This window comes from Sciurus carolinensis, chromosome 2, assembly GCF_902686445.1.
Source record: "Sciurus carolinensis chromosome 2, mSciCar1.2, whole genome shotgun sequence".
NCBI lineage: Eukaryota > Metazoa > Chordata > Mammalia > Rodentia > Sciuridae > Sciurus > Sciurus carolinensis.
Window position 1 is genome coordinate 108772779 of NC_062214.1, and position 26918 is coordinate 108799696.

Sequence of the window (26918 nt, forward strand, 5' to 3'; positions counted from 1 at the left end):
CATGATGATGGTACTTGTCTTCTAAGTTTGTGCGGTGGTGGGAGAATACATGTGCCACGATGGACACTGTGCTCATAAAATCCATCTTTTAAAAATCAAATTTAGTATGTCAAATGGATTTTCTTTTGTGAATTGTTTTTTCTAAAACACCTAACTATATAGAAAAACAGTTTTAACTGTCGATTTTTGCCTAACTTAAAGTTATCCACATGAAATTGTAATGATAGCTTCTAATTATTTGGAGTTTGAAACACAGTTTAAATGGAAATTTTTGCAGCCATGCATGGCCTTTTTGTAATTTACCAAAAGTATGTATACTGTCAGACCCAAGGTAAATAGCCAACAGCCATTCTCATATGATACTGGCTAAAAGTGAGCTATTCAGGACTTTTATGCTGGGAAATTCAGATCTTAAAGACTATCTTAAAGACAATGAAATAATTTATTTATGTACCAATATTCATTAAATTCTATTTAATTTAAAAAGTGGTCACTTTCATATGTGTAAGGAACAAATGTTTCCTTTTGGACCAATTCACTCCATGTTGACAAGATGTTTGATAATTTAGAAGCTTGCACTTTTTTAGTTTATGCATAAACTGAGAGAAGTAGTTTACTATTTGAAAGGGTGTTACCCAGTGTTTTTAAGACTGAAATTGCCTATAAGACTTCTAAAGTGTCTGCTTTAATTAACTTTAGGAAATAAATTAACCAAACCATCATTCAGAGTGTGTCTATCTTTAAAAATGAGCTTGGAGTGTTTGAGGAACAGATGGGAAGCCAAGAGATCACCTCAAAGGGAGAAGAAGGATGGAAGAGAGCAAGATGAAGGCCAAGATCCCTTCCATTCCTGGAGCCCACCTACACATTGAGCAGGACTCTTTAAATCTCTTCCCTCAAGTAGTGCAGACCCCAGACCTTCCCTCCTGAACAACACAACCCAGGCTCCCTCCCCTAAGACCCCCAGACATGTTTTTCATGTTTTTAGTTTACATTGCTATGTTAGAGATACCCCAGAGACTATGTTTTTATGGTGGAAAGAGAAGGAACAGTGGCTCTTCATCTGGAAAATGGAGACTATTAGAAATCATGTTTGTAAATAAAGTGCTTGGCACACGGAACTCAGAATGCCATACTGAAACACATGCCTTCCCTTCCTAGATTACTTCCACATGTATATGAACATATAAATATGACAGGAGAAAGCCATCGAATTATAAGTATTTATAATCATGCTCCATGCCTGGACACCCCCACTGCTGGCTCCTGTGCTGGTGCTATTTGGCTAGTTTGTCTTTGTCGTGAGGAGCAGAGAGGTGGATACAGCTGTAGATTTGGAGCAGTTATGAACTTTGCTTTTAAAAAAGAAAAGAGAAGGGAGCAAGGGGGCTGGGAAGGACTATAAGAGTGAGACCTGAGAGGAGGAGAAATTGGGGTGACAGACAGATGCAGTAAGACTTTGGGAAAGATATTTTAAAAGAATCTGGGGAAGTTTTGCTCTATTATGCAGTGTGTCCCTGTTCCTACACAGTCATCACACAGGTTGCATTAGGCTTCAGTACCTTCAGAGTGGGAGGCCTCTAGTTGTATGTCCATGATGCTTCCCATTTTTTTGTGTGAGCTTGGGGACCCAGTGCCCACTTCTGAATGTCTGTAATGACATTCTAATGTAACAGGTAAGAGTAATGTCATGTTTTTAAAAATTAAATTGAAGCCTTCTGAACAGTAGTTTAAATTAGTTCCCCTCTGTTTACAGCTGACTGTGACTTTGACTTTTAATACTCTTTCTAGGTCTTTGTATTCAGGAACAATTTTTATTTTAAAATGACAGACTTTTTAAAGAAGGCAATTTCTGCTCTTTGTAATGACCAAGTACTTTCTATTGAACAACTTTTCCACAGGTAACTGTAAATACTGGACAAAATATAACACCACTGAGGCATAATAAAAAGCAAAATTGGAGAATGGGGTTGTAGCTCAGTGGCAGAGTGCTTGCCTAGCACATGTGAGGCATTGGGTTCAATCCTCAGCACCACATAAACAAAATAGAGGTATTGTGTCCATCTACGACTAAAAATGTTAAAAAAATAACAACAACAATTGAATAGGGTTCTACTCTTGGAAGAAGGAACTGGCAGTGGGTGAGTTTCCCAGTTGTGTGGCTTTCAGCTTGAGGGTTTGTCCTATCTGGTGACATATAAGGCAGCTAAAACCTTTAGAAATCACAGTTTCTGTTAGATTCACAGAGGTCAGAGTTCAGGAGAACTATAGCAGCTAGAAAATGAAGAAAATCCTAGAAATGGGAGAGACAGACAGAGGAACCTCAAACTGCCCAATTCTCTTGCTGACTTTTAAACTATACATACTTGACGTTGATTCCCAACTACACCTAAAATAACGGAGACTTAGAATAATATTTATATTTTTCCAAGTAGCATCTCATTATAAAAATCAAGAAAATTAATTCTTGGTTTGTTGAACACTTAGTTTAGGAAGATATTATTTTCATTAAGTTCTTGGGACTGTTGTGTTTGTCGACCAAAAACCCTTAAGAGCTCGAGTCTTTGAGGGTGTCATTTCAGAGCCAGCTCATTGAATGCTCTCTTAGTGCAAGCTGTGTGCTGAGGAGCTTAAATGTCACTGGGAGGTTAACACATGCACATATGAAACCAATCAGTACCACAGGCCTCATTCGATGTCAAAAGGATATTCAGCATAGGATTTTTCTTCATGCCACAGCAATTATGAAAACTCAGCATGTATGCTTGGAGACTACTGAGATAAATAGATAAGGTAACCCTTGTCCTTAAGGACTTTCCAAAGTTTATCAGTTCAAATAGTAGCATAGTAACAAAATGTGATATTGTAAATTATAAAACAATACATAAGGGCTGGGGTTGTAGCTCAGTGGTAGAGTGCTTGTCTAGTATGTGTGAGGCACTGGGTTCGATTCTCAGCATTGCATACAGTTAAATAAAATAAAGGTCCATTGACAACTAAAAAAATATTTTGAGAAAACAATATATAGGAACTGGTGTTGTGGCTCAGTGGTAATGCACTGCCTAGCATGCATGAGGCACTGTGTTCCATCCTCAGCACCACATAAAAATAAATAAATTAAATAAAGGCCTTGTGTCCACCTAAAATTAAAAAATATTTCTTTCTTTTTTTTTTGGGTGCTGGGAATCAAACCCTGGGCCTTGTCTTTTAAGGCAAGCATTCTACCAACTGAGCTATCTCCCCAGCCCCCTAAAAAATATTTCTTAACAATAAATAAATGAGGGAAAAAATACTTCTGATAGGAAATAAAAGACTGTTTCATAGAATCAGTACCATTTGGTCTAAGTGCTGAAAGCTGGCTAGAATTTTTCAGGTAGAGACGGAAGAGAAAATTGCGGGCAGGAGCAGCATGACCAAGGGTACAGAGGTGGGAAAATAGGAAGATTGGGGATGTCAAGAAGCCAGAGTTGACTGAAACAGTGAGTTCAGGGCAGCTTGGGAGTAGGAAGGAAGTGGCCATGGCATTAAAGAAATAAGGAAACAATCAATCAAGTGCAGCGTGAAGAAGTCTGTTTGCTGTGAGTAGAAAAAGAGGTTGCAATGACCCGATTTGGTGAGGAAAGATTTCGTAGAGGGTATATTCCCTGAAATAGAAGAGAGGGAGTGTTCATTTTCTTTCTTCCTTCTTTTCTCCCTTCACCCCCTGCAGTACTGAGGATTGAACGCAGGGGTGCTCTACCACCAACCTACATCCCTTTATATTTTTTATTTTGAGATAGGGACTTACTAAGTTGCCCAGGTTGGCCTTGAACTTAGAATCTTCCTGCCTTGGCCTCCGAGTAGTGGAGATCACAGGTGTATGCCACCACCCAGCCAGGTATATTCATTTTCTAGGGCTGCCATAACAAAAATTATCACAAACTACGTGGCTTGAAATGACAGAAATTTGCCTTCTCACAGCACAGGTGGCTGGGAACTTGAAGTCGAAGCGTCAGCAGGACCCTGCTCCCTCTGAGGGTTCTAGGGACGAATGCTTCCTTGCCTCTCCCTAGCACCTGCTGGTCCATGGCATTCCTTGGCTTGTGACTGCATCACCTGCAGTCTCTGCCTTTGTCTTCACACGACTGTTTCCTCTTTCTGTGTCTGTGTCCACACATAGTGTGGACCCAACCACATCCATTATGACTTCAGCTTACCAATGCACAGACCTCATTTCCACATAAGAAAACATTCTTAGCCAGGCATGGTGGCACATGCCTAATCCCAGTGATTCAGGAGGCTGAGGCAGAAGGCTTGCAAATTCAAAGCCAGTCTCAGCAATCTATCAGGCCCTAGGCAATTTAGCAAGACACTGTCTCAAAATAAAAAATAAAAAGGGCTGGGGATGTGGCTCAGTGGTTCAGTGTCCCTGGGTACAATCCCTGGTATTTAAAAAAGAAAGAAAGAAAGAAAAAAAATTGTATTCTTAGGTTCTGAGTAGACATGAATTTGTGGGGATACTAATCTGCCCACTACAGAGGGAAATTAAAGATAATGTGAAATATTCATGGTCTTAAAGTTCTGCATCTGCCTAATCCTTAATATTTAAGTATTCTCTTTTATGAAACACTGTTGTTCACAAAAGTATATTATATTATATTATTATTAATACCTAATTATTCATGATTCATTCATATTTTGATTTGTATAAGTTGTCATTGAAAGTCACAGTATTTTATGTCATTGTAAAACATTTAAAATTAAGTCATCACTAAGTAACTCCATCTTTCTTCCCGTCTCTTTCTGGTGAAAATGATCATGGACACAGTTTCATTGTTCCAAATGTGTAAGATTAAATGCATTTTGGGGAAGAAGAGGATTTTAAATCCCTCAACAAAATGTTTTTTAAAGCAAAACCATTCCATTAAGCAGACCTAAATTTAGATTGCCAGAACCCTGTAGACTCTGAAGAGCGAGTTGTTGAAATCCATAATGAGTTCCAGCACTGCTACAGTGGAGCTGCCTGCCTCTCAGCAGTAGCCCTTGCACTAGCTTGCTAGAGGAAGAGGGCAGATGTCTGAGGGACTCATCTTTGAAGCTACTCTTTCAGGTATTAGTTAAAATTTCACATTCTTGACCTTCACAATTCTTAAATCATAAATTCCAAGCATAATCTATTTAAAAAAGTATACAAACACATTTCCTAAAAACAGATCAAAGATTATTAAAATATTTAATTCAACTCAGAAGAACCAAAAATGAAACATTCTCTCCCTCCACCCCTATACCTGCAAGCCCAGCTTTTTCTGACAATATCCCTTAGTTAGAGAAAATGCAAATGAAGCTGCTGGAATTCTACTTAAAAGGGAAAACATTTTATAGCCGTCATGGCTAATTTGACAATATATATGAATGCCAATAATTCTCTTCATATATTTCTTGAATAAGAATCTTAGAGGTAAGAAAATACTGCCTCCAAAGCTCCTGCTGATAGACTAACTCCTGGTGTATTGTATTTCAGATCTGCAATTGACTCTGTTTGGTGTGAAAATGATCACCAATACATAAGACTTAGTGTTACTGTTAAGACTAAGCTGAGTTAACAGAAGCAGCCAGCCCCTTAGTTTTCTGTGTGGAATTAGTTTCAGTTCTGTTGGCCATTCTGGAAAAAGAGCACTTCAAATTGTAGTTGTTAGACATATTTATTACTTTTATTTTTGCAGCTTTTATTCAGTTAAGATTCATTTCTTTCTTTCTTTTTTTTTCTTGTCCTTTTTTGGTACTAGGGATTGAACCCAGTAACAAACCACTGAGCCACATCCCCAGCCCTTTTTATTTTTTGTTATGTCTTAGCGAAGTTGTATAGAACCTCATTAAGTTATTGAGGCTGGGTTTGAACTTGCGATCCTCCTGCCTCAGCCTCCCAAGCCACTGGGATTAGAAGTGTATGCTACCAGGCTGGGGAGATAGCTCAGTTGGTAGAGTGCTTGCCTTGCAAGCATAAGGCCCTGGGTTCAATCCCCAGCACCGAAAAAAAAAAAAAAAGTGTATGCTACCATATCAGGCAAGATTTGTTTCTTGAGTATTGTGTTTCAGGTATTGAGTGTACCATTGGGAATAAGACAAGATCCCTGACCCATCCACCATACTCTCCATGGCAAGTTAGTACAAAATTGCAACATTTGAGAGGCAGATACAACATATTGAGAAGGAATGCCCAGAATACTATGGAAGCTCAGAAAAGAGCATCTAAAATTGCTTCAAAGAAAAGTACAATTCTCTTGTTTATACGAACATATTTTATGCTTTGATAATTGACTTCAATTTTGGTACCTCCAAGAAGCAAATGTTTTTTAGCAAACACTTTTTTAAAAGATAGGATTTGCCAAAACAATGTGCTCTAAAAATAAATCAATGTAATGATTGATCTAAGAAATCTTATTTATTTCTTAATTATTTCCTTAATTTATTCTGTAGTCAAAGTCTTAAAAGAATTAATGGCCCACTCAACAAAGTCATCATGATAACACACAATTTAAAGATAGCTTTTCAACCAATTTACCCAGTCTCCTTCCTGAAATCATGGGAACAGTCCTCCATTCCTAATTTCCTTTTACTTCTCTCTTCAGATGTTCATTTAAATACTCTTTATTCTGCCCCTTAAATATTTCTTTATCTCACACATTTTTATCCTCATTGCCATTATCTTATTGCCTATAGCCCACCTGGGTTGTGGCAATAATTTCTCACCTGCTCTCCTGTTTCTATTCACTGTCTGCCAGTCTCCCTCCACCAACAAGAAATCCATGCAAGTATCTTTTCTTCTTAAAATCTTTTCACCCTTTACCATCACCTACAGAATAATTCCTCAAGGCATTCACCATCTGGCCCTTGACTACCTCTCAGTACTGATCTCCTGCAATAGACCTCCTTGTGCCAGGACAATTGGTTGAAATTCCTAGAGTGCTCCCTGCTCTGCACATCCTGTTCCTTCCACTTCTCATCTCTCCCAGGCCAGTGAGCTTCTGTGTCTCCCTCAAGACTCAATTTGTGAATCACTTCCTTTATGAGGTCTTTCTGGTAGTCTCACTCTCACCTGACTACCACTGTACCTTGTATTTATAAGGTATATTTATCTCCGTTACATCCTCCCATTATAATTTGAGAGAGATTCTCCCCATATCCAAAAATAGGGTTCACCCTCCAGTTAATGGAAAATTAACTCATCATTCCTCAACTCTATAGAGTCTCCCTAGGCTAGAAGAATGGGTGTAAGTAAGGGCATTCCTCAAGGGAATTCTTCCTTGGTATGTGGAGAAGACTTGAATACACTAAGGAGACTGCTCTAGAACCTGTTCAGTCGACTCTGCATCTTACATGACTGATGCCACATGCTTTTCTAAGTAAGCATCTTTGACAAAAAGAGCACCCCAGAGCTAGACACAGTGGTGCATGCCTGCAATCCCAGTGTCTCAGGAGGTTGAGGCAGGAAGATCACAAATTCAAAGCCAGCCTCAGCAGTTGAGTGAGGCCCTAATGAACTTAGCAAGACCCTGTCTCAAAATCAAAAAAATAAAAAGGGCCACAGTTGTAGCTCAGTGGCAAAGTACTTCTGGGTTCAATCCCCAGTATTTAAAAAAAAAAAAAAAAAAAAAAAAAAAAAAAAGCCACTCCTGAGAACAACATATTAGATACTCCATCTCAGAAGAGAAAGTTCACAGAGCATCTTTCAATGATGCATCTTTTTGCTTAGGCAGCAACCTTTCTTGTCTAGAACTTATGACTTCCTTTACCCATACAGGCATGCTGAAGATTAGGGAAGGGAGATCTGGAGTATGCAAAGAAAGAACAAGATTAATTATGGCCTTGGGGGATATAGGAAGGGTGTATATAGCTTCATGGTACACCTACCTCATCAGCTCCCTGGACAGGAGGAGGTGAGGGATTTGGGACTGGTTACCAGCTGACATCTAATCTCTAAAATATAAAAATGTTCTAGTTTTTAAAAAAATATAAAGAAAAATGTAAGAAATCTGGTTTTAAATGCTTCTCATTTCTTACCTCATAATCTTCAAATATTGTTGACTAAATTACTGGTTTCCTGCTAGGTTTTTGTTTTTCCTTGAGATTTTTTGTTTGTTTTGTTTTTGTACTGGGGATTGAACCCACAGGTGCTTTACCATGAGCTCCATTCCCAATCCTTTTTATTTTTTATTTTGAGACAGGTTCTCGCTGAGTTGCTCAGACTGACCTTGAACTTGCAATCCTTTTGTCTCAGCCTTCCAAGTCTCTGGATTTATAGACTGTGCCCTATGCACAACTTCTGTTAGATTTTTAACTCCTGTTAAGATTTCCCCTTGTGTGTGTCCTCGTGGAAAAACCAAACATTTGTCCATTTTCAACAGGAGTGGGTTTTCCAATTGAACAAGACCAGTAGTGCCTAGGTCTAAGGGATCCAATGCATTCAGAAAAGAATTCAGCCAAAGGGTTTTATATGTGCATGAGATATAGTCAAAGAATTATAAAACCAGCCAAAAATTGCAGAGGAGGATGGAGCTATGGGTTTCTTCTGCAGGCTGTGGGAGAAATTAAAGGATGGGTGTTTGGCATTTTGAAAGAATGTATGCTTTGGAGCAAAGCAGGCCTGGATTTAAGTCCCACATATTGGTTGGGTAGTCTTCTGCAGGTCTGTTAACTTCACTATATCTTAGCTTCCACTTTATAAAATGGGGTTCATAGAAACCTTCCTTGTGAAATTGTTGGCATTAGAGTTAATGTTTGCAGAATGCTTTGCAAGCTTTTGGCTATGGTAGTTATGATTTTGGGTTTCTGATGTGATGGAATCTGATGTTATACCCAGATCCCCTCAGGAGTGCTCTTGGCAGTAGTTTCTATCCAGTGACTGCTCAGGCGAGTGTGTAAATGCCTGGCTCTCTTGACTAAACTTGAAACAACTCCGAAGGGCCATCCCAGCTCCAGAGCTCCCCATGCTTCAGCCAAGTCAGCGATAAGCCTATGTGGCAGCTCAACCTCTCCATCAGCTCACTCAACTTTTCTTCCCCTCCCATCTAAGGATATTGATGCCAAGAGCACTTCTAAATAAATATCCTGCATGCTAACCTCTATCCCAGAGTCCACTTCCAAAGGAATCTAACCTGTAACAATTAACTTAGAGGAGGTATCCAGACTTGTGTTATAATTCATCATAACATTGACCTGAGATGCTAAAGCCCAAAGATACCATGGCACCTTGACCAGATGCCAGGATGTGTTTTAGAAAGGCAGGCAATGCATCAGAAAAACTGTAAGGGAAAGAGGAAATCCCTAGAGATGTGTGGAATTTGTCCATAGAAAGGCATTTGATTATTTCCACAAGTTAAAAACATCCTAAATTCTATTCCACATTAGCCCAGATGCACGGAAGTGTTCTTCAACATTAACTTCCTAAAAAGAACTTGGCTACGAGGTTCACATCAATATAATTACGCAAATGTAATGATTAATCTTTTCCAGCACTGAGCTTTTGATTCCTTCTCAATGGCAAGGGCCCAGTTAGAGACCTTCCTGGAAGCAGAACGGTTTTCCTTCCCCATGACTGTGTGTTGGTGGCGTAAGCAGTTATTTTGGAGCTGGGCAGCACTGCAGACATCTTTTTGGGAACTCAGTGGTGTTTAGGCTGGAGTCCCATATTTCACTCAACCTCTTCCCCTCCCCTCCCAAGCACATCCTGTGTTGTTAGAATCAGCAAATTAGACAAAGGTAATACCCACCAGACCAATCCTGAAATTAATTTCTAGGGTTAAGTTGAACTCTTAATTTGTACAAGAACACCATCTCCAGGAACAGCCTTACCCCAACTCGGCTCTTCTGTATTCTTTCCTACACTGATTTCACCGGATAATAGGAATTGAAGACACAGGAGGAAGGAGCTCATCAAATAAGACTAGCTGTTGAAAATTAACCTGGTCATATTTATTGAGTAATTAATCAACCAATACTTCTTGAGGATCATGTGCTAGGCAGTGGGTTGTGGACCACAGATGCAAACACTGCACACAAGTTTTCATCTCAAGAGGACATGAACAGGGGAATATTGGCAATAGGATTGTTAAGTGGTACAGACAGTACCATGAGATCAGAGAGAAGATGATTTTTCCAAGTCATTTTTTCAGTATTCCTGAACCTTGAGGTCACTCAGGTAGTGCCTTGCCCAAAGCACTTAGTAAATACAGCTGGGTGTTTTTCCCGATAGTTTTTCATCCATTTTTTTTTTTTTTAACCTTCAAAAAACACAACTGTGTAGTCAGCTTTTCTGCTCCTGTGACCAAAAGACCAGAAAAGAACAATTTTAGGAGAAAAAGTTTATTTTGGGACTCAGAGTTTCTTTGGAGCTCTCACTCCATAGACGGTAGGTGGGCTCCATTCCTTGGGGTGGGAGGTGAGACAGAACATCATGGAAGAAGTGCATGGTGGAGGAAGGCAGCTGGGAACATGGCACGCAGGAAGCAGAGAGCTGTGCTCAACAAGGACAAAATATAAACCCTAAAGTCACACCCCCAGGGACCTCCCTCTTTCAGCCACACCCTACCGCCTATAGTTACTACTCAGTTAATCCCTGCCAGGGGATTAATACACTTGATGCAATTAAAGCTCTCAAAACCCAATCATTCCACCTCTAAACCTTTTTGCATTGTCTCACACATGAACTTTTGGGGGATACCTCATTTCCAAACCATAACAATATTCAGTGGGCAGCAGATGTACAAGGTTTTTTCAGTGGTGACATTTCAACCAGTGTTGTGTGTGCCTCTGTAGATCTTGGACTCCATGTTGTAGCCTTGCTATGTAGAGATACCCAGATGACAGGGACGTTCCAGGAACCTTGAGGGACCTGCTGGATCAAGGCTCCTGCCTGACCTCCACTCAAATACTGCCAAAACATGCAGAGGGAGCAATCACTCCTGCAGAGGAGGCCAGAAGTCTGACCTACTCTATCAAACTGCAAAGGCCAGACCACACCAGGTCATTCCCACCTCACTCCCAGTATATGAGAGATGTGTTTCCAAGCCCAGGAATTATTTATAGACCAAGAGACACCTGCTGCTCCTCAGCCACTGAAATATCACATCTGGGAGAATGGCAGGAAACTAACAAGTTTAAGGACCAAGGGCACACATCTCAAAGCACAGCCTCAGCTTCTACCTCAGCCCAGGATCAGAGACTCTGCCTCTGGTTAAGTCTGGGATGGTGCCATGATGAATTTAGAAGGGACATTTCATCAATCCCTTCTCTGTCAATCCTTCTTTCTTCCATATCTGGACTATAGAAGAGTTCCCTATCCTATATACAAGGCCATACAAATAAAACTTTATTCCCTACTCTCATTCCAAACAGATTTTCACTCCGAAGGCCCTCCCCTATAGAAATCCAGGGGCCCCACTGCCACCTAGGCTGTATGTAGTCTAGGAAGCAGTGCTCGGAGGACAGAGGGTGGTAGCCTCTGAAAAGTTCCTGCAGTGATCCTTACCTTGTGAGGCTGAAGACATGCAGAGGGGATCTAACAGGACTTTTCCATCACTCACAGTGCAAAGTGGAATGACCAGACTCATCACATCAGAACAGTTTCACACACAGTGCTCATTGTCTTGGGCCTACTATATGCAGTTTATAGAATTGAATGAATTCTCTTTAGTTACTCTTTCTACTTACTTTGAGCAATGGCCCTGAGTTTTTTCAATTAATTAAACTAATGATATGTTTAATGTCTTAAACATCTACCTTGTTAGAGCTACCTGATTGTCCTTTTTAAAAATGACTAAAAAAACAAAAACAAAAAACTTTTAAAAAATCTTCATTTAATCTGGGCACAGTGGTACATACCTATGGTCCTAGCTGCTCAGGAGGCTGGGTCAGGAGGAGCATAAGTTCAAAGCCAGCCTTAGCAACTTAGTGAGGCCCTAAGAAATCTAGTAAAACCCTGCTTTAAAATAAAAAAGAGAGGAGGATGTGGCTCAAGGGTTGAATACCTCCGGATTCAATCCCTGGTACCAAAAACAACTTTGTTTAGGAAAGATGGACCTGGGATATGATTATTCTGGTCAACTAATAATAGAATCAGATTTTGAGCATGTAAAGGGACAGAAGACCATTTAGGAAGTGTGAAATTGAGGCACAGGAGGAAAAAAGACTTGCCCAAGAGATCACCTTTCTTTCTTACATCACTTTCCTCCTGCCCCAAACTCCCTGCTCAGTGCTGAACATGGAGGACTTCTCTTCTGGCATGGAACTATGTATTCAGGGCATATGCTCCCACCTCTCGGTGGAGGGCAGCAGGATCCTCTTCCAGGAAAAGGAAGAGAAAGGGAAAGGCTGGTTATGACACTCAGAGGAAAAAAGTCTGACTGAGAACCCTTAAGAAGTGCAGATGCAGACAGGAGTCAGCAGCAGGCAGAGGGGCTGGGGCAGCCCTCAGCCTCCCCTCCTAGACACCAGACCTTAGAGACCAGAAGAGAAAACGTTCTGGAACAGATTCCCTACAATGACAGCAGAACTAGGGTGAGAAGGGGACTCTTTCTCTGAATTAGTTTTGATGATAACTGCCAGCTTTCTTTCTGGTGATCTCATTCATAGCGAACATGCAGCGAGTTTTGAGCTAGTTAGCCAGTGAACATAAATGGTAATTGGGGACTTGAACCTTGCATCCAGAATTGGGCAGCTGCCAACTGTCATGAAAGGCAGAATTTGAAAACCTGGCAGGAAGGAGCAGAGTTTCTCTATAGCTTTTAACTCACAGCCTTATGCTCTGAAGTTGTTCCCCTTGGTACGGGAAAACATGGGAGCTAAATGAAAGTGAGAATTGTGCAGACGGAGCTGGATTGTGGTAGAGTTCAAATATCTACTTCTTTCCCTTAGCCCTATAGTCTTGGCTTCAAGAGCTACTAGTCACCAACAGATGCTAGAGAATGGTAGATCTAATCCAGTGGTCTCCAGACCAGCATCACCTGGGAATTTGTTAGAAACAAGAATTCTGAGACTCCACTCCAGACCCACTGGCCCTGATACTCAGTGGGGGGCAGGGGATCTGTGTTTTAACTAGTCCTCCAAGTGATTCTGATGCAGGCTCAAGTTTGAGAACCACTGGTTCTGAGTATGGAGCAGTTCCATTAAGTAACAATAGAGAATGGAACACAACATGATTGGATAGTCACTGCATCTTTCAAAGTTTTAACTTTAATTAGAATAAAAAGAAAAAAGTACCTGGCAAAATGTATTTCAGTAAATTAACTCGGAGCTTCCCTTTCTCTTAACAGATTCTCTCTAGAGTCAAAGCTACAGGAGCTAACTGTAGTGTAACCTGAGCATCCCCAGGTGAATGAATATACAATCCTGGGGCCCAACTGAGTTCTGCCTGCTGTGATGAGGGCCTTTCAAGGAAGGCACTGGCTGTCCTTCTTAAGAGAAGCAGGGAGAATGACCTGACCCATCTGGTCCTAGCATAGGATGGCAGCAGCTTTGTGTGACTGGATGTGCTCTGGGGAACTTGAGACTCTGATCAGGGAGCCATAGGCTCTACTCACCCTTCCTCTTCCTATTGTACATCCATTCACCTGGGAATGTGGAGTGTGGAAGCAGGGGGTTGATGCTACAGTTAGCTCCTGTAGCTTTAACTACAGAGAGAACCTGCTACATTCTTTAAGAGGCTCTGAATTAATTTATGGAAATACATTTTGCCAGATACTTTTTTCTTTTTAATTTAGTCAAAATCAAGGCATTAAAAAGTACAGTGTGTGTTGGAATTCTATGGTATCTGGTCCTCAACCTCATTCAACTCCTCTTTAGCATGTCAGGAACATAGTAGAGGTTCTGCCTTTGTCTCTAGCAGGAGTAGCAACTGCCAGGCATCTCAAGGAGTTTGGGTTGAAAGTATATATTTGATATTTTCTACTCTTCTCTGACCAAGTCTGGGAAAAATAGCCTTGTGGTGGAGAAGATGCAGATCTGTGCTTTGAGAGTCACTTGGAGTAGATTTCCCAAAATGGTGTCAGATTCCTATAGGAGGGGACACTGCAAGGTGAATAGCTGGCCAGGATCCACCCCAGCATTCTGATCCAGGCTTCTGTACCTTGAAGGCATAGTCTTATTGCTGAAGCCTCATAGAGTTTTAAGTCCATTCATTCTGAAGGAAGAGGAGGTCATAGGAGGCAGGGGAAGTTGGTAGAAAAAATTCACACTATTCTTATGTTCATTGTGTCTCTTATTTGGGACCTCAAAAATAATCCTTTTAAAGATGTGGTATTAACCCTATTTTATTTTTTATTTTTATTTTGTTATTTGTTCTAATTAGTTATTCATGATAGTAGAGTACATTTTGACACATCATACATAAATAGAGTATAACTTCTTATTCTTCTGGTTGTACTTGATGTAGAGTTACACAGGTCATGTAATCATATATGCACATAGGATAACAATGTCCAATTCATTCTACTATCATTCCTACCTCCAGGCCCCCTCCTTTCCCTTCACTCCCCTCTGTTTAATCCAAAGTACCTCTGTTCTTCCCTAGCCTCCCCTCCGTATTATGAATTAGCACCCACATATCAGAGAGAACATTTGACCTTTGGTTCTTTCGGATTGCCTTATTTCACTTAGCATGATATTCTTCAGTTCTGTCCATTTACTGGCAAATGCCATACTTTCATTCTTCTTTAAGGATGAGCAATATTCCATTGTGTATATGCACCACATTTTCTTTATCCATTCATCTGTTGAAGGGCATCTAGGTTGGTTCCATAGTTTAGCTATTGTGAATTGAGATGCTATAAACATTGATATGACTGCGTCACCGTAGTATGCTGATTTTAAGTCCTTTGGGTATAGACCTAGGAGTGGGATAACTGGGTCAAATTGTGGTTCCATTCCAAGTTTTCTGAGGTATCTCCATGTTGCTTTGTATAGTTTAACCCTGTTTTATAGATAAGGAAACTGAAGTTCAGACAGCTTACAGGACAGGTCTGAGATCACAATGGAGAAGTCACTGAACAGGGCTTTGTTCGAGTCTAGCATTGGTTCTCAGGCCTTTGCCTTTCCAGCGCGCTTCCGCTCCGCTCCCCATACCTCCACCTCAAGTTCCAGGGAACATGAGTGACCTGAAGGATACTTGAAAATGAGACTGTACTAGGATTCAGAAATCCCAACCTGTTCTATTTATAGGGTATGTCCACTCAGAATCCATCATTTATGTTGGTGTTGGTCAATAATTTTCTGTGAGGAAGAGGAAGTTGGGGGAATAGGTATGGGGTTATGAGAACAGATGGGCTTATATTTCTCCTAATCCTGACCACCCTGGCCTCTTCCTACATCCCCAGAAATTCACAGATTTGTCAGATAACATAGTATTTGTCCTTTGCCACCCCCGCAAAAAAAAATTAGTTGTCAAACTGTCCTTAGGTTTAAGGGCAAGGTGAAGTTCATTCATCCCGATATTCTGGACTTTCTTTAAAAGCTACCTGAAGCAGTATTATATGAGAAGCATAGGTGTGTGAGAAGGGGTGTGTGTGTGTGTGTGTGTGTATGTGTGTGTGTGAGAGAGAGAGAGAGAGAGAATGAATATGAATATGAGCTTCACACAAACTAGTGAGTTTTGTTTTGTTTTGTTTTGTTTTCCCAAACAAGCCTGATTGAGTTTCCAGTAATTCTGCAGATATGATAATACTAGTCTTCTGAGATATTCTCACTGGCCAGAAAAACACAACTCAAAATTACTGGATCAATAGCAAGATGTGGTGATGCTTCTGAGTCGGTCACCTTACTTGTAAAAATGGCCTTACCATGGGAAAGATGGACAAATGGCTTTTCTTCAGATCCAACTCTGTTTTTCTTTTCTTTTTTTCCAGGAACTTTACTAGGTATAAGGAACCCACATAGGAATGAGATGGTGTAGCTCTAGAAGGATCATCATTGATATCTCCATAAGTCTGGCCCTCTTATTAGCCCTGCTCTTACAAACTGTAACAGCTGCATGTTTGAGGTTCTGCTCTGAAGGTCTTAATTGCCCTTGTTGAGTCTGTTTTGGGCCATCTGTGCTGACAGAACACTTAGCCCTCCTTCCCATGACATTTGCTTGCACACATTGACCTCCATGTTCCATGTTGAATGTGAGTTCCCTACTCCATGTGCACATCATTTGAGTGCCACGCCATGTGGTAGTGATCTAAGCCAGTTCTCTGACCCAAGTGAGGACTGCCAAGAGGGCTCCCTGCAGCATTGCACCTGGCATGTGACCCTACAGACATCAGTGCAGCATCATGAAAATGACCCTGCTCTTTTAATTTGCATGTGGAATGGGGAGTGTTCGGGCAAAGAAGCTCTTGCATTTATTAAGGGTTAGGTAAGAACCATAGCCAAGGAACACAGATCCTGTTTCCCTCTGTATTCTGCTCTCCCACCCTCTAGTCTTGGCTGCTCCCCTGGGAGTCACATGGTCATCTGGCCCCATGGAAGCCTCTTAGTGCTACAGTTTGGATACCAACTGCCTGCTTGGGCCCCATCCTCCCCAGCCTGACTGCTGAGTTCTGAGACAGGACCCAGGAGAACACCTGGGCAGGGCTGAGCTGTGTCCCCACTGCATTTGTGGCAGCCTGCAACACAAGATGGTGTGGCTTCAAATGGGCATCTCTGTATTTCCCCCTGGAATGAGATTCCTGATCCATCTCCCAGAGTGAGCTGGCTGTTCTCCTAGCTGCAGCCTCAGCAGCTTCTGGACAGATTTTGTTGGTTTACCACTAAGCAAGAAAAGTGAGCTCCTGTGCCAGGAGCCAGAGAGGGGCTCCCTCCCTTCAAAGAAAATGTAAATGAGCGTGGAAGATGTTGAGGTTGGGGAATCTGGGCCCTGTTATTAGCACTTGTGCCCCTCACCCTCCCTCCACCTCAGATGGCTGGGCTGTGTGTAGGGTGGGAGCAGGGGAGGTAGGAGCCACCCCAGTAATTCAGTCACCCCTCTGCTCTGCTCACTCATGCCAGGGCCCTGAGAAGATGAGCTAATGTGTCCATTCCTCTGTAACATTAAAGAACTTTTACACAGCATCTGCTCCTGAACCTGGCAGACATCGGCACACACATGCCCTTAGAGAACTCTGATGAGGACGGCAAGAATGCCTTTTGCCTACAAGAAATTTAAATATAAATTTAATCTGGAATGGAGACTGAGTGCCGATCCCTTCCCTGTCAGACCTCTGAGGGCAACTTGTTCAGCTCCTGCCTCTCCTCCAAGCCCCCTTATATTAGTGTGGTCTTCTTCAACCTCTGGACTCTTGTACTTTTGGTTCACAGGGACCCACTTTCTGTAATCCCTCCCTCTTTATCTCTGCCTTCTCCAGGGGTTCATAAAACCTCAGTCAGTTCCCATTTAACAGCATGTGGCAGAAGCTGAAGGAAGCTGTGATCCTTCTTGTCCATTCAAAGCCTCACTTAGTTGGTATTAAAATATGTGTGCCTCGCAGGTAGATAGGATTGGATAAGGTGAAGCTTAATGAGTGGGGCTCTCTTCATGCTGGCTACCCTCATCAGGATGCACCATGCCAGGGCCTGACTCCATCCATGATGGGTTAAAATAAAGCTTCTCTCTCTCAAAGGCACTCATTATGAGGCAGAAAATGCAATTAACCTTGAAGAGTTTAGGTCACTGACCCAGGCTTGCTTGCTGCTTCCTGCCTCAGTCCCTTCACTAAAGAATAGGCAAAACATAGAGAAACAGAACCACACTTTCCAGGAAGGAGCAAGAATAGAAATTCTCCCAGCCTCAGTTGCAGAATGATTCTAAGAGCTTCATGGATTATTCTGTGCACCGTGGGGAGAGAATAAATGGATTTTCTTACCTGCCTTGATATTTTTGAATATGTGTAGGTATTGTTGTGGTTCATAAAATTCAAATTTATTTTTAAGTGAGTACTTAATATAAGTTATTTTGACCCAGTAATGTCTTGGGAGGAGAACAACCTCTGAGGTTTAGCCAGAGGATAAGGATTTGGGTGCTCCGCCTCAGCTTACTTGTCCTAAAGATAAACGTTCTCAGGCGTGGAGCTCTGACTTTGTGACTAAACAGTAATCACCTGTCAGCAAGAATGCCTGTTTCTGCAGTATAATCAATGGCACAACATTCAGCACACAGAGTGCAGTATATCCATAGTGCCAGGGTAACTGCAGGCAAAGGGAAGAAAAGATAGAAGTCTCTAGGCTTTGCCATCCCACCAGAAGAGAAGACTAACTGCACAGAATATTCTAGAAACCCCTAGATTTAGGGATAGGAGACTGTGGGGAGGGTATCCTAGAACACAACTGGCATTTATAAGTGTAAGGGGACTCCTGAGGTCAGGAAGTCCTAGAATTCCTAAAATTATTCATACCAATGGCTTGTTGTAGATGGTCCAGCTGCAAGTGACTCCACCCAGAGGCCACCTCAGGCCACCCCTTCAGTTACAGGCTTTGAATACCCCAAGGGAGGGGCATGTTGTGGAAAGTGCCTCCACAGCGCTGAGTCATTCTGCCTTTGTATCTGAAGGGTTATGGAAAATAATATTCCTACAAGACAGCTCCCCAAGAAAAACGGAGGGACAGTGTGGCTCGGGAGGAGAGAGAGAAATTAGCCAAACTTTAAAATCTCCTAGTACATCCTTTTCCAATAATAATGGGCCCTGAGGGGAAAAAGGAAACTTTCATCACTTAACAGGTTCATCCCCAGCATCTCCACCAAAAGCAAACATTTACTCCTTTCCAAACCCAGTGCATCTTGAAGGAAGGAGGCATATACTGAAACGCTTGACCCTGGACTTTTACCCTTCCCCATTGCAGATGAGTCCTGGAAGGAGAAAAGCAAATAATGCTTTAGGTAACAATGGGTCCCAGAGGAAGGAAGATAAGCAGTGAACACTGAGTTGTGAGCTTTTCCCAGTGACAATAAGTTTCAAACTTTTTACAACTGCCTTCCTGAGTTAAAATTTTAACCTGCACAACTAGGTCCCTGACTGTCCAAACTGCACATCCACGGTCTCCAATGAAACTATAAAACCCAGTTTCCTTCTGTAACCCTGGGGCCATCTCCATACCCAGAAAATGAGTCCTCCTGTGCCTGATTGATTGACTTTGCTGCAGAATAAAGGAAAGCTTGCTAATCCACAGTTTGCTTCCCATCTTCTGCCTCCGTCATTTGTGGGCCATGAGCTTATAGTATCTGCCGGAAATTTAAACTTCATGGAGGTCTGCTTCCAGGAGGAGCTCTGTTCTACCTCTCTCTCCACTCCTTTTACCTAGTCCTATCCCTGGAGATACAGCAAAGAAAGATGCTTCTTTCCATGAGTCTCTGGCAACAGCCTCATAGCCATGTATCTACCACAGGCAAATGGGAATCTGAGGGAACTATGACTTAATGGTGGGGAGCACACCAGGGAAACCCACCAGATGCTGAGAGATAACCTGAGGAAGATCATTTTTATAGCTACAGGGAATATGAAATGGGACAGTTTCTTGTTTCCTAATTCGTGCAGCTGAGAGCCTTACAAGTACATCTCAGCTGCCAGCCCATGAGAATGAGCTGTTTTTGTGGAAGGCAGAGTTCTTATTAAAAGTCCTTGTGATTTCCATGACAGAAGCAGTTTCCCCATGGCTATTTCCCAAGCTCCTATAATATGGTTGCTGTATGTATGGAAGCAAGCTCCTTCAGCCATTAAAATTCATACTAACTGATCCCAAATGTAGTAGCCAGCTTGGTGCAAAGTAAAATTTGTAGAGGAAAATAATCACAATATGCATTTTGTACAATTCCATTTCCATTTTTCTGAAAGAGATAATAGTGTAGGATGTGCTGTGTGGGATAGAGTTGAACATATTTCCTCTACTCCCAGAGAACCTTAAACATGAGTTTAAACTCTGAGGCATCAGTGAGGAAGTGGTTAGGCCCTGCCCAAAGAGAAGATTGCTGATGGAGTCTTTTGAAAGACCCAGTTTGTGACCCATCACCCAGGAGTCCTGGATGTGATTCCTAATCTCTGCCCTGAGAGTAACTCTTTCTGGTTTGGAAGCCAAAGAGTGTTTGGAATGGGGCCACTACTTCAGAAGTAGAGAAGGGAGCTGGGTGTGGTACATGCCTGTAATCCCAGCTATTTGGCAGGCTGAGGCAGGAGGATCACAAGTTCAAAGCCAGCCTCAGAACTTAGGGAGGCCCTAAGCAACTCAGCAAGACCCTGTCTCCAAATAAATATTAAAAAGGGTCGGAGGCTGGGGATATAGCTCAGTTGGTAGAGTGCAAGCACAAGGTTCAATCCCCAGCACCACAAAAAAAAAGGATAAGGTTGTGGCTCCGTAGTTAAGCCTCCCTGGTTCAATCCCTGGGCGAGGGAGGGGCCCACATGGTCCCTCCTCCTCTGAGTGTCCACCACTCATCATTCCATCCCTGCAAGGATACGCTTCTTAAGATATTTGTGAAAGGTTTGATATCCTGCCCTAGTTCTTCTTCAGTGGTGTAGGGTGAACCAGCAGAAGAGGCAGAAGTGAGGTATAAATTTTTCATGAACAAGCATGTTTTTAAGACCTGTTTCTTGGAGTAGGGCCAGGTCCTTCTGTGCCAACACCTTGGTACAGGTACAGATCTCACCTTGGCACAGAAGAGATCTTTGGATCTTATAAAACAACCTCAATTTGCATACAAAGTTAGACATGGATAGACCAGAGATAGTCATCTGAGTTGAACTGCAGAGGCCACTGGGGACAGGCCAAGAGATCGATGCTTTGTAGACCTTCAGATGTTCTGACAGTTCCCTGCAAGTCATTCTCCTTCCAGTCATCCTAGATAGTCAGGCAGGTCTCGGAAGTAGAAGTTATGGGTTATAAACAACTTAACATCTTAACATTTTATCAAACCTTTTAGCCAAACTTCTACGTGCTATTCACTCAATAATTTATTCAACAAATAACTATTGAAGACCTACCTGCCTTCTACCAGACCCTGTGCTGTTCTGGGGAAGATCCCCATCTTCAAGAAAATTACAGTCTCAAAAGGAGTAGATGGGGCTGGGCTTGTGGCTCAGTGGTAGAGCACTTGCCTAGCATGTGCGAGGCACAGGGTTCAATTCTCAGTACCGCATATAAATAAATGAATAAAATAAAGGTCTATCAACATCTAAAAAAATATTTTTTTAAAAAAGGAGCAGACTACAAATAAGTAAACAAGTCAAAGAGGTAATTACAGATTGTTAAAAGTGGATGAAGATCATAAACAGAATAATGAGATGGAAAGCTAGAGAGGCCTTATTCTTTAGAGGAAGACCTTCTCTGCGGAAGGGGCTTTTGAACTGAGACCATAAGGATAAGAGTAGCTAAGAAGAGCTATAGGAAGAGCATTCCAGGCAGTGGGAATACAAAGACACCGGCAAAAAAGCCTTGGTGTATTCAGGAACAGGCCACAGCCAGGGTGCAGTGAGGAGAATGATTTGGGATGAGCTCAGAAAGAAGGCAGAAGCTGGGCTATATAGGGCATTACAGCTCATAACCAGAGGTAGGACTTTATTTATTCTGAGAGCAATGGAAAGACAATGGCAGTGTGAAGCAGAAGTGAGGAGTGTAATTAAAGATCACTGAATGTTTACTATCACATTGTAATAAATTAGAAACAAATTCCATCAGTGTGGAACTGGATAAACTCTGAGACATATTAGTATGCCCTGCAATAGAAGGATTTGCAAGATATCCTAAGTGGAAGAAAAAAAAAACAGAATAAGAAACAGAATAGAAAAAAAAAAAAAGAAACAGAATAGAATATAAAAATGTGCTGCAGCCAGGCACAGTGGCATATGCCTGTAATCCCAGTGACTGAGGAGGCTGAGGCAGGAAGATCACAAGTCCCAGGACAGCCTCAACAACTTAGCAAGACCCTAAGATACTCAAAACAAATTTTGATTGTCATCTGACCCTGAACTGCAGAGGCCACTGGGGACAGGCCAAGAGATGGATGCTTTGCAGATGTTCTGACAGGTCCCTGCAAGTCATTCTCCTTCCAGTCATCGTAGATACCCAAGCAGGTCTCTGAAGAGCAAAACAAATTTTTTTAAAAAGGACTGGGGGTGTAGTTCAGTGATTAAGTGCCCCTGGGTCCAATCCCCGGTACCAACATAGATAATAATAATAATATGCTGCAAGGAGAGGCTAGGGACATAACTCAGTGGTAGATCTCGTGCTTAGCATACGTGAAGCCCTGGGTCCAATCCTCAGCACTGCAAAAACTAGTGTGAAATTTTATTTTAAAGAGGAGATGTCAATGTGTATAGGTTTGCCTATGTAGAAAATATCACATAAAAGTTACACAAAAAGCTGGTAGTAAATTGCTTCTGGGGTTAGTAACTGGAACACAGGGAGACTAAAATGGAAGGGAGACTAAGTCTTCATAGTATACTATGTTCTTTTGTACATTTGAATAGAGTACAATGTGCCTGTGTTACTTATTACTTATTTAATTTACACAAAAAGACACTTTATGTAAATTGTGATTTCTGTGTGGAAAATATACTGATCAAGGAAATAGTGGAAGCAGAGAATCCCTTAGAGACTGGCAGTGGTCCAGTTGGGAGATAGTGGTGGCTTGACCTATGGAGATGAAGAAAAGTGGATGAATTCAAGATAGCCTTTAGAGGCAGAACCTGCTGGATTTGGTATCATTCCTGCTGTATTCCAAGCTGAAGTTTCCTGTTCCTACCACTTTAAGAAATATTTGTGCATTAGATATTGGAACTGGGCTTAGCTGACTCTGTGCCAAATTCTTTGACATCTTAGTGGCAGGGAGGGTCGTTGGGCTCCTTCCAAGTGCTAAAAGCCGCAGAATTCCAGAGAATGTCTAATTCAGGACACAGTTATGGACATGTGCCCTCTTCATCTCCATATGCAACAGCTATAAACAGTTTTTAATGACTATAAAGACAAAGTCACGCTGAAGAAGACCACTCATTTCTCAATGGAGCTTGCTTTTTTTTGCAGAGAGATGCCAAAGGCCAGTACCTGTTTGACCTTCTTTGCCACCACCTGAACCTACTTGAGAAAGACTATTTTGGGATCCGCTTTGTGGACCCAGATAAGCAGCGGGTAAGTCAAAATTCAAAGCACAAAGGGAGCAGAAGCTCAGATAATAAGCTTGAATTCTTAAACTGTTCCTCATATTCAGAGTTTAGCCTCAGGAATCAGAGACCAGCCAGACCCTGCACTTGAATGCCATTGCTGCAAATCATAGCATTAGACCTGGAAGCATCTTAGCTTGGACTCACCTGCAGAAGCATGGTGTTTTACAGATGCAGAAATGGCAGCCTAAAGAGCTTAAGTGATTTGCCGAAAGTTGCCGGGTTGGAAACATAGCAGATGGGCTAGTGTCATGGTCTCAGGGTCAAGTGCAGAGGGTGAGCTTTCTCTGCCCCCTTTCTAGTAAATGGACCACAGTGCAATATTCTGGTTATGCAGGCCTCACTGGGGTTCCATGCCAACCCCGTCTAGGCAGAAAAGCAAGCCAAACGGACATGGACCCTTCAGAAACTTGCACATCCTACAGTTTCTGCTCTGCTCTGTGTAACACAGACAGTTCTGCAGACAATAGACATTGACAAGACAATGATGTTCCAGACAGATACAGGAACAAGCCCATTATCCTTAGCCCCTACTTCATCTCCAGCTTCACCTCCCCTGACCTTCTCCTCTCTGCTGTAGTGAAGCCAGACAATACTGTGCCATCTTTTCAGACCCTTCACCTTTGCAGCTCCGCTGCCAGAACATGCTTCTCCTTTTCCTCACTTCTCCGCACTCCACACTTTTCTTCTGGCTACCTCCTTTTCACACTTAAGGTCTTACCTTAGACTCTCGCTTCCTCCAGGAGGTCTTCTCTAACCCTGCTCTGTATTAAGGGTCCTCTTCGGACCTGTGCCCTCTACTACACCTGTCATAGTGCTTGTTATACCTTGCTGTGATTACCTGTATTCCCTGCAAATGTGTGAGTCCCCCGAGGGCACAGATTTTATCTCACTCATCACTGACTTCCATGTAACTAGCATAGAGCATAGAATGTTGCTGATGTCCTAGAAGCATTTGCTGAAGGAAGGAAGGAATGAGTGAGTTAATGGTTTATAGTGCCCTATTTCTCACCGCCATCTGCCCAGCTTGCACACATCTGCAGTTTCTATAATTTCTGTTCATCCTCCCTTGCTGTCTGTGAGAATGTGCTCTTCACATCCACATTAAAGTGGGAAAAGATGCGGAAGCATCCAGCCTCTATATTCCAGCTTACCACCCAAGTTCACCTGTCGCTTTCCCAAAACAACAACAACAACAACAACAAAAAACAGTATCACAAATCCCAGAGGGCCCTCCTTTTATGAGTTCAGGAGTTCCTTCAGTTTCAAACATGGGGTTTGTCTCCACTATCATCTGGGACCTGGAACTCCAGAGGGCACAATATCCCTGCACTGCCTGGGGTCACAACACTGAATGGATATGCCCCTCAACATGTCAGAGTCAAAGTGCTGTTTTTCTTTAATGCCCTGAATGACTTTGTGTTCCAGGTTACACCTAGGATTGTGTACTAAACCCATGAACTTCAGGAACGAATCTAAAGGATCACGTCCCTTTCCTTTGACTAGCCCTGCCCCATTCCTCACTGATATATTTTATTCCTTCGAGCCCAGTAGAGCTTTGAGCAGCATCAGTGTTTGGGAAGAAGTGATGAGGTCAGCCCTTCACTCTATAAAAGCTCCACTCTGATGACATAAATACTCTTCTTAGCTCTAGACCTAAGCACAAGACCAGAAAAAGTGTATTGATGCCAGGAAGCTACATGTCCCCATCCTACTGTTGGCGCCATTCACCATAAAATCGTGAACTACTTTGTTATACCTAGTGTGTGTTTGGTCTCAGCTTTCTCGCCTAAAAAGGAAGGTCCATTACCCTAAAATCTATTCCTCTCCTAGAGGTTGTGGTGTGTGAAACCAAAAGGGCAAAATGTGTCCAATAGATTTTTTTTTTAGTTAGAACAGAATGTACTTGAGGAGAATCACAACATACATGGAAGTGGTAAAGATTAAAAGGAAAAAGAGATAAAGAAGGAAATGGGAAAGAGGAGGAATAAACTTTTATTGTATGCCCACTGTATGCCAGGCTCTGCAGTGAACACACACCAGGCCCTTTCAGCTGATGAACATTGAGCACTCAGTTGTCTCAGGCCCCAAAGCTAAGAGCCACACTTATGCCATTTCATGTAATCCTTAAGATCAGTATTTGTAATTATGATACCTGTTCTTCAGGTGAGTAAATAAAGTCTCTGACAGGCTAAGTAACTCCCAATCAAGATAAGTAGCAAAGCCAGTCTCAAGCTCAGACCTGTCTGAATGCAGAGCCTGTGTAGTTTCTAGGATGTCTCACTGAAATTACACCTGATAGCTTCTGCAAGAGGGTGTCACCTCTGCACCTGGGGGTTGGGGGGACTATGAGAGCAGAGGCTTCAGAGAGTATCAGAGGGTCGTAGGCAAACAGACTTGTAAAGAGAAGTTGCCCTAGACCCATTGATTCATGGTGGAGGTGAAGGAAGTGAGCTCCCAGCTCCTCAGGATGTAAGGTAGTCACAACCCTGCACTAGGGTCCATTCCCACATCACTGCTTGCTCTGCAGGCGTCTCCGTGTGTCTGGAACTCTCCTTGTTGCTCCTGAAGGAGCTGCCCTCGTGCCCCCTTCCCATTGTTTCCTGACTCAGGCCCAGAGCCTCTGCCTTCCCTTGGCTCTCCAGTGTACCCTTTCAAAGTCCCCGGAGTCTGTATCACTTTGGCCCATTTACTCAAATGCAGTGGGAAACCCCAGCTCTGTGAATCTTCTTTTCCTTCTCTCCTGATCCTTCCTCCAGGAGCCCACATTATCAGTTTGCTAGGGATTCTGGGACCCAGATTTAGCCAGGCAACTGCAAAAGGCAACTCTGACCATTATCATATTCTTGGGATCCTCTCAAGATTTCATGACTGGACCCTTAATACCCACTTGGACAAGCTGTGACTGCCTTCTACTCCCTTCCCAGCCCCTTCCTAACCTCCTCCAACCTTAGTCCTTTCTTGAGCTCTCACTATAATACATGCTAAAGTCTCTCCAGTTATTGCCAAGGGGAGTAGCCTTTTTGTCATTCAGCTCCATCTGCCCTCTGCTGATAATGCCATTTCAGAGTCCTTCCTTTTAATTTCTGTCTTCCCTTGTTTATTTCTTTTAATCTCTCAGTCTAATGGCGAGGGTGTTCTGTTTACTGAGCCCCTGACATTTGCTATGTTCCCTCACTGTACACAATTCCAGTGTGCTTTGAACAGACAGGCCTCCTCTGCCTTCACAGGCACAGCCTGGAACCCCAGTTGTTTCTGTGCAATTTCATCTCTTGCCTTTGCTTCCCTGTGAAGCGGAGCCGCGGTGGGCCATGTAATGTGAGAAGGACCTCTTAACCACATTGAGTGGCTATAATGAGTTGCCAGCCTCGTGGGAACTCAGATCAGAGGAAGCAAGAGAGCAGAATGTCAGCCCAGATTATCCATGTGGAGTTGATGGACGAACTGGCTCTTAGTGGGTCCATTAACTGCATGACCCACAGCCCAGCCCAGAAGGTGAGAGCGGGGAATCTACGGAGACCAGGATGCCGTCTGCATGGCCTTGGCCGCTTTCCTGCCAGAGGGAGGACTCTGCCAAGACATTACACTAAAGGGAAGTTGCCAGAAAAAAGGAAAGTGTGGACCCAGTCTCCTTGTTCATTCAGCAGCTACATGTTGAGCACTGTGCTAGGCACAGGTGATACTGTGGTAAATAAAGACAGTGTCCTGCCCTCCTGAAGCTTACATGGAGGGGACTTAAGCTACTTATGGGTAATCAGACCTCAAATAACAGCGGTTTTAGCC

General features: G+C 42.5%; 1 protein-coding gene across 9 annotated transcripts in view; it reads left to right on the forward strand.

The window, feature by feature from the left end:
• The window catches only part of Frmd5 (FERM domain containing 5), a 300312-nt gene that overhangs the window by 231028 nt on the left and 42366 nt on the right, over window positions 1-26918 (forward strand). For all 9 annotated transcript variants that reach the window (XR_007107012.1, XM_047539101.1, XM_047539097.1 and 6 more), the window contains exon 2: window positions 22999-23103. Coding sequence is in view for 5 of the 9 variants with exons in the window: in XM_047539101.1 (XP_047395057.1) it covers window positions 22999-23103 (105 nt within the window). In the remaining 4 variants the exon portion in view is untranslated. The remainder of the gene's footprint in view (window positions 1-22998; window positions 23104-26918) is intronic.